Source organism: Rattus norvegicus, chromosome X (assembly GCF_021556685.1).
Source record: "Rattus norvegicus strain SHRSP/BbbUtx chromosome X, alternate assembly SHRSP_T2T, whole genome shotgun sequence".
Lineage (NCBI taxonomy): Eukaryota > Metazoa > Chordata > Mammalia > Rodentia > Muridae > Rattus > Rattus norvegicus.
This window is the reverse complement of record NC_141554.1, coordinates 43,237,973-43,246,309: the sequence shown is the minus strand read 5'-3', so window position 1 is coordinate 43,246,309 and position 8,337 is coordinate 43,237,973. Positions and strand designations below refer to the sequence as shown.

The following is an 8,337-nucleotide window of genomic DNA, read 5'->3' as shown; positions in this document are numbered from 1 at the left end:
AAGAAACGATATAAAAGCTGCCACCATCCCATAGGTAGATACAGAAGAATCCCTGGAAACCCAAAGGCTACCTGGCCTGGCAAACACAAGTGGTGAAGAACAAAGAAGACCCTACCTCAAACAAGGTGGAAGGCAAGGGACACAAACCCCTGAGGTTGTCCTCTGACATCCACACATGTATGCCTGCAATCACACATGTGAACACAAATAAATAAGTAATTAAAGATTTATTTATTTCCTGTATGTGAGTACACTGTCACTGTCTTCAGACACACCAGAAGAGGTCATCAGATCCCATTACAGATGGTTGTGAGCCACCATGTGGGTGCTGGGAATTGAACTCAGGACCTCTGGAAGAGCAGTCAGTGCTCTTAACCGCTGTGCCATCCCCCAACCCCAATAAATAAAAAATTTAAAAGGAAGCATTCCATCTATTTGTATTATAGAATAGTGTTGCCCTTGATCCTTACAGAATTTATTAATACTTTTCATCATGTTATTGAACTTTCTATATTGAGAGGAACCTAAGAGAAAATTCTTACATTTCCAAAAATTTGAATTTTCTCAAATAAATAAAATATCCAGAATCCTCTGCTTCCAGAGTGCTGAAACTAGGACTGTATACCACCCCTGGCCTTAAGAACATTTTTATTTCAGAAGTCTCAAAAAAACATATACATGAAAGCAACACTACCATGCATTTCGTTAAACTCTTGTCTTTTGTGATGTAAGCTAGGAGCCTGAAGCCTTCTGTAAAAAAGAAGCTGTCTAGTACTTGTTTACCCTTTCTTTTTGTGAAAGCAGATAAACTTTGAGTAACATAAAAGGAAAATCCTTTTCTGGACATGATGATTATACTTTGCAAGTTTTCTATACTAGTGTCAGGTCCATATGTACAGAACTGGGACTTTGAGTAGCAGTTGCACCATGAGCCACATCTAGTCATGTTGTGACTTTTCCAGACTGAGGTAACTCCTTCCTTTGACAAATGCTATTTATTAAATGAGTGCCCATTTAAACTTGTACGCAAAGATTATAGTTATGCCAGGAAATTGTTGGGGACAGAGAAGGTTAAAGCAAGGTGTCAAGTCATATATTAAAAATCATTTCTTTAAAAAAATCATTTCTTGGAAACTTAAACTGATGTTCTGCTCAGGTTTGCTGATTCCTCAGCTCTTTTGTTTCAAGTAATAATTTTCCAGTATTTTGGATCTGGAGACATATAGTAGGGAGATTAGGAGATAAATGAATCAATCCTTTCTGCTGATTCTACATGGGGTGGGGGGGGCGGGAAAAGAGAGGGGGGGGTGAGGCACAGAATTTGAAGCTATGACTTCAAGGTTAAAGGACCTTAGGCATTCTTAAAAGGCTCAATGTTAAAAGATAATTCTAGATCAGTGCTGTCTTTTAGAACTATAGTGTGGAGCTTAACCAGAAATGACATATGTAAGAATGAGTTTATACCTTTTAAAGGCAAAGTCAGAAGCCAGGCATGGGGATGGCTGCTTACCTGCAATTCCAGTACTCAGGAAACAAAGGCAGGAGGATCAGACATTTGAGGCCAGTCTAGGGTATGTGATGAGATTCTGTCACAAACAAATCAAAATTGAACAATATAATGAAATTTCACTTAGCACAAGAGAGTCATATCATTTCAACATACAGTGTCCATACAAAATATTATTGATGAGATATTTTATATTCTTTTCTTAAGATACAGCACACCAGCTCATCTTGTTTTGTTTGTTTGCTTACTTCTTTATTTTTTGGTTATTTGAGACAGGGTTTCTCTGTGTAGCCCTGGCTGTCCTGGAACTAGTTCAGTAAACCAAACTGGCCTCAAATTCAGAGATCCTCCTGCTTCGGTCTCCCAAGTGTTGGGATTAAAGGCATATGTCACAACCACCTGGATGTTGTGACCCATCCAAATTTGGACCAGCATAGCTCAGTAGCTACATAAGGCTAGAAATTTACTGTCTTCCCAGGTTTGGAGAGAAGAGGCAACTCATCTTTGAATAGCAAGACTTAAGAGTTCTTTGTTAGGAAAAACAAATGTAATCTTGTTCAGGGGAGCATCAACTACTGTTTCAAAATCCTCTCTCTTGGTAGCTGCTGGGAACAGGACTTCTAAAAGGCAAATATGTCTCCAAAACTGCAATGCAAAACCATTTTGCTGGCTGTAAAAGGGATCTCCAGAACCAGAAAGCACTTTGGCCCTTCTTAAAATGAAAGGTGTTTCTGCTTGAGATGAAACTGAAATGTAATCAGGCAAGAGATGAACTTGTGTGTATAAAGCAAAAACAAAAAAACAAAAAACCAACACATTGAGTGCTGGAGACCAACTGAACAAAGCCAGAGTAATCTGGAGAAAGGTAACCTGAGCCCATGGAAACAGTGGCATGATTCAGGCCAAATTCTAAATGTCGAAGCAACCTTCCTGCTATTGAATGCCATCAGCCCCAGACTGTGTGATGCTGTAACCCTCCTGGATTTACACTAATGAAAAACCAAAGTGTACAGGGGATGGTGCAGGGATAAATGTTGTCCTCTTAGTCGATTTTCCCTAAATTATTCAAGCAAAGAGGATTATTTCACTACTTTTGGATCTGATTAAATAAACACTCGCCCATCATTTTCTTTTCTTTCCTTTTGGAGGCAAAAAGAAGGAGAATTGTATTTTTCTAAATCAGTTCTCCGTTTAAGTTGATCCCATGTTCAAGAAGACATCTGTGGTACGGGTGTTTGAACCCATTCTTAGCAACCAATCCCACAACTGCAGTTAACCTTGTTTTCAAAATTATTCCAGGCAGCATGTAATGCCACTGGCCTGTAATCCCCAGTTACTTGGTAGTTCGAGGCAGGAAAATTACAAGACTTAATCTTAACTGGGAGACTTAGTGAGCGCTTGACTCAGAACAAGGCTAAAGAAAAAAAGGCTTGGGGATATAACTCAGGGGCAGAATGCTTGCATAACGTGGGTGAGGCCCCAAGGCCAATCCAGAGAACTACAAAAAATAAAATTGAATTAAATTACTCTGCTTTGTTTTCAGAGTAAACAGAAACCAGCAAAAGCTGGTTCTGAAAACTGCACACAGCACGCTTTGCTTCTTTTTTTTAATTACATTAATTTATTTGTTGTATATGTGTGTGCCTATGTGAGCCAGCTTAGGAGATCATAGAACAACTTCTAGGAGTCAGTTCTCTCCTTCCACCATTCTTGTCCAGGAGATCAAAACTCAGGTCTTAGCAGTAAGTGTCTTTACGCATTAAACAAAACCTCTACCTGGCTCAAAATGTTTGTTTTATATGGCTTCTATGAAGTAATTAGTGCCAGAGAGTGTTTGGGCACATAACTTAGGCATTCTGTGTATAAATGCAAAATAACACATAATTCCAAATCGACAAACTTCTGTGAGCACGTTTTTTACATCAAGACGGTGTAGCCGACTAGCTTGAGTTAGGGCCCTACTTGCACTTGCAGCACAGGAATCAAATTTGGTGACAAGCATCTCCATGTCCCTCTCTCCCCGGGTTCATTCTGAGCCTGTCTAGTTGTTGTTTAACGTGATCTGTCCCTGAGTTCAAGGCTGAGGGAGTGGGCTCTCAGCAAGAATTTCCGGCTGCCCTCCCTAAACAGTTGGAGCTTTCATCAGACGAGGCTCCCAGGCCTGGAGGGGCACACTGCAGATGGCAGCAAAAAGAGCCCAACACCTGTCTCTGTCGGACCAGGCAAGAAACCTCGCCGAGCCCTCACAGACCTGGCCAGCTAGGTGTGGATTTGTAAGGTCATTCTACACCTGCCTGCCAAAGGGAGGGAGGCGGGGACACTCCAGGTGTCTGGATCCTGGGATGATTAAAGGAAACTGTTAAAAGGCGTGCAGGGAGAGCACAGCGGGGGGACGCGCTGTGGTAGCCAAGCGTGGGAGGCTAGCGATGCCTCCCTCCAGGCCTGGGGGACTGGGGAGACAAGCAGAATGTGTGTGTGTGTGTGTGTGTGTGTGTGTGTGTGTGTGTGTGTGTGTGGACAAGCAGAATGTGTGTGTGTGTGGACAAGCAGAATGTGTGTGTGTGTGTTCGTTCCGCGCGCGCGCCGGCGTGTGTGTGTGTGTGTGTGTGTGTGTGTGTGTGTGTGTGTGTGTGTGTGTGTGTTTGTGTGTGTGTTTCCCGATACAGGGCAGTTAGCCAGGGGCTGCAGTAGCTTTCCACTCAGCCCAGCGACTTTTACACATCCCAGACGTACTCAGCGCATCTAAGCAGCAGGCTGGAGAATCCAGGATTGAATCTTCCCGGAATCCACTCAGCGCCCAGGCCTTAATTCTCAAACTCTTAGAAATCTGTGGCTCCGTTGCCGACTGAGGATTGGGTTCCCTTAACCTAGGGCTTCCTCTTCTTGGGCAAGAGGAGGAGTCACAACCTCCCCTCCCTTTCTCCTCCGCCTACGACCAGCTTGATTTAAAAAAAAATCTAATCTTTTATTTAAAGTCAACGGAGGAGCAGGAACCCTGCGCTCCTGCCTAGAAGATATTTTTACTAACTCCTTAATCTCTGCCAAGAAGGGCAACCTTAAGGAACCTCTGTTTTCTTTTAAGATTTAGGTAGAAAGGGAGGAGTGTAACAGTCTGGGCTGAAACTCGAGGGCTCTATGCAACTTTGGAAGGGTTATTAGGGCGGGGGTAGGGTGGGACGAAAATTTTCCAAAGTACTAAATATTGAACAGGAGAGTCAACTTGAAAAGCTTTGAATCAAATTGGGAGCTGAACCTACATGTAGCTAGGTCCGGGGAACGAAGCCTCTTGAGTCCCCATCCAAGCAGAAGGAAAGGGGTCAAGTGAATACCCAGCTTGTGACCCTGAAGAAGGAGAGTCTTGAGCCAGGAGAGGATGTGCCCTTAGCATAGGCGCGCCCACGCGCACCCCTGGAGGAGAAAGGCCGAAAAGACACCTCCTTCCTCCACCCGGGGCTGCTAACACAGGACTGCGCCCCCAGCGCCTTTCCTAGCTTCTCCAGCTGAGCGCGAACCCCTCTGTTCTCCCAGTCTCAACTAGTCTCCGAGCTGCTACGACTCGTGGCAATTAAAAGACACTGGCCTCTCGACCTCCCCGCATAGCCCATTTCTACCCACCCCCCCATCTCCCGCCAACGCCCCCAAATCTTTTGGGCTCGCCCTTCCTGAAAGTAGGCGAGGCCCAGAAGCTGAGGCTGGGTAGAAGGAGGAGGAAGGGGTGGGGGGTGGGAAAGGGGCGGAGCCGAGCGTAGCAGCCAGGGGCGTGTTCTGCACCAACCCCGCCCCTGGGTGCGCGCGGTGGTGGTGGGGGCCGCCCAGCCTCGCTCTGAGAGACAGGTATCGCTTAGACGCCATGTTGTAAGCGGAAGTGGGGGAGCGCGCGGCCGTCGCTGTTCTGTTGGGATCGGGCGCGGGAACCAGCGGGGAGGGGAGGTGGGGGGCGGAGCCGTAGTCCGGGCGGCGGAAGGAGGAGAGGAAGAAAGGGGCGAGCCCTGGTGCCTGGCGGCGGCGCAAGGCTCTCGCTCGGAGTGCGGGCGGCTGTGGCCAGGCGCTGGGCATTCGGGTGGTCAGTGTCGGCGTCGAGCTCGCTCCCGGGAGCCGCGGCTGATCCGCTGCTGCTTCTGGACTCTGCCTTGCGCTCGAGTAGCGAAGGAGCCGGGCCGGCTGTGGGGCGGGTGGGGAGGGAGGAGGCGGTGAAGGCGGCGGCGGGCCGGGGAGGGGGGAAGATGCCGCTGGCGCAGCTGGCGGACCCGTGGCAGAAGATGGCTGTGGAGAGCCCTTCCGACAGCGCTGAGGTGAGTGCAGCTGTGCGGCAGGGCAGGCGCGCCCCTTCCCCACGCCCCCGCCGGCACTAGCTCTCTTCCCCGAGCTGCCCCTTAGCCCACCTTCTCTGGCTCCTATTTCGTTCCCGGTGCGGGATTCTGCTTTGGGTCGTTGGGCTTTGCCTATCTGTCTATTCCCGCACCCTCACCTCCTCCCTGCTTTTGGGGGGGGGGGGCTGCCGGTGTGGCGGCGCGTGGGGTTTGGAGTGGGCGCTGAGGCTTTGCAAAGAGCCTGTTTTAATCAACTTTGCGTGGGGGAAGCAGGAGGCAAAGCAGGAGCCGGCGGCGGGGAGTTGGGAAGTTTGGCCCTGCCGGCTCTAGGGGCTTCTCCGGAATCTTAGCGACTTTGGGTTTGGTTCACCAGGAGCCAAGACTGAGGCTGGCCGCGGGAGGGGGTTGCTGCAGGGAGACGGGCGCACAGGGCAGGGTAGCGAGCCTTGAGGGTTTTGAGAAAGGGGTACAGGACTAAGGGACAACCCCCTCCCCAGTCAGTCTGCCGCAGCGCTCTCTGCTGCTGCTACTGCTGCTGCTGCTGCTGCAAAAGAAAAACGGAACGCCTCAGGTCCCCTACTCCCAGGTTTTTGAGGTCACTGAGTTGGAAGACCCCGAGTATAACTTTTGCTTCCTGTCTGTGGAGGTGAGCGGGTGAAATTCAAGGAGATCAGCGGACGCTGTAAAAGGGCTGTCTGATTTTCCTCTCCCGGGATCTGGTGATCGTCCCTAAGATACCCACCCCAGTGTCAGAAACCCAAACCGTACCCAAACAAGGCAAAACAGAATTTCCGCGGACACATCCCAGCACCAAGCTTTTTGCAGCCGCCCCTGTCCCAGAATCAACTGGAAATCTAAGAAAATAATGCAGACAAGATCCATTCCAGGGTATCAGCGCTCCTCTCCAGAGTGGGAAATCAGTTCCTGATGGTGGCGCGTCTGTGATTCTTCTTTCTTGACTTTTCGCTGCTTCTATCCTCGCAGCGGACTTTAGGGGATTAGAGAATGATAGGCTGGGTGTGTGTAATAGTTACTGAGCGAGTGACCCCATTTCTGGAAAGCATGACTGAAACGCGGGGGTGGAATGGGGCAGGCTCTGATGAGTGGTGTACTTGGCGGCAGCCACTGCCCCCGTCGGCCTCCGCAGTGTGAGAGGTGGGTAGGGTTACTGGTTACGTCAGTAAAACTCAGGCTCAGTTTGGTGTGAGATGCGGGACACTGACATTCTCCGGGAGGGGGAAGGGGAGAAGAGGGGAATCCATTCAGATCGTTTTTTTCAAATTTTTCTCCCCAGTCACCTCTACTACCATATAAAAATATTTACTTGTTCCTATATGCAGGAAGAGTTGTAATAAACCTTACGAGTCTATGCTTAATAATTTACTACTGGATAATGCTGTTCTAAAATAACAAAGACGTAGGTACATGTTACTTTTTTTTAAAGGAAAGGCTGGTGTAAAAAAGGGAAATCGCTTTTTTAAGGCTGGCAGAATACAAGAATTTTATTTTAATTTAGAGCCAATATGATACTATAAATCTTTAATAATAAAGTTAAACTTAGAATGCTTAACCATCATTTCAATTGGGAGTGTGGAAAACCAGTATGGCAAGGGAGTCTCTTCATTTTTTTCCTAAAGAAAAAAAAATCCATTTAAAACTACAGCTATAAAGGTGGTTAAAATTACTAAACCTGTCGACGAAGTTGTATTTGTTTATAATCTACCTTTATAATCTGCCTTTTTTTTTTTTTAGTTTTTTTCCTTAGTTTTTGAAACAGTGCAGGCTCTTCTGGAACTCACTCTGTAGAGCAGGCTGGCCTTGGTCTCACAGAGATCCACCTGCCTCTGCCTCCCAAGAACTGGGATTAAAGGCATATGCCTGCTATGAGTCTGCTTTTTAAATCTACACAGTAATAAATATGATTCCAAACAAATCCACTGCTATATTAAAAATGATTTATTAAAGTTATACCTCAACAAATTGCCTTTGAATAGTTTGTTCCTTTGGTTGTTTGATTATTAATCCACATTTTTCTTGGTATGTGTCAATATGCAGGGAGAAATAATTTAAAATTCTACTTTATCCTTTTATCTGTATAGTATGCATTTAGATAAAGTACAGGCCTACTTGTTTAGCATCTACTGTATCCAAAAGTACTATGTTAAACATGCTGTTTCATTTTATCCCCCCTGTAACCCAGCAGAGAGGATTGTGGTCTCCGTTGTTACAGATTAGGAAAGTAAATTCAGTTGTTAAGAGCATAAAGATTATAAATAGTAAATGTCAGAGTCATAATTTGAAGCCAGGTAGATACAAACTGTATGCTTGCTATATGCTGGAAGAGGTTCTTCAGATCATTTGTGGCAAGAACCAAAGCATGGATAGATATGCTGATAGTTAGAGATTGTATTAATGTATGATGTATAATATATATATATATATGTGTGTGTGTGTAGATATAGAGAGAGTATGTGTGCGCACACACACGTGTGTGTCAGTGTCATGTTTTCCAAAGCCTGA

At 46.5% G+C, this 8,337-nt stretch overlaps 1 protein-coding gene across 6 annotated transcripts in view; it reads left to right on the top strand.

Moving 5' to 3' along the window:
• The first annotated feature begins 5,285 nt into the window (after nt 1-5,285).
• Nucleotides 5,286-8,337, top strand: part of Rps6ka3 (ribosomal protein S6 kinase A3) — a 106,187-nt gene continuing 103,135 nt past the window's right edge. For 2 of the 6 annotated variants that reach the window (XM_087600563.1, XM_087600559.1), the window contains exon 1: nt 5,286-5,341. Coding sequence is in view for 1 of the 6 variants with exons in the window: in NM_001192004.4 (NP_001178933.1) it covers nt 5,731-5,799 (69 nt within the window). In the remaining 5 variants the exon portion in view is untranslated. 6 annotated transcript variants of the gene reach the window in all.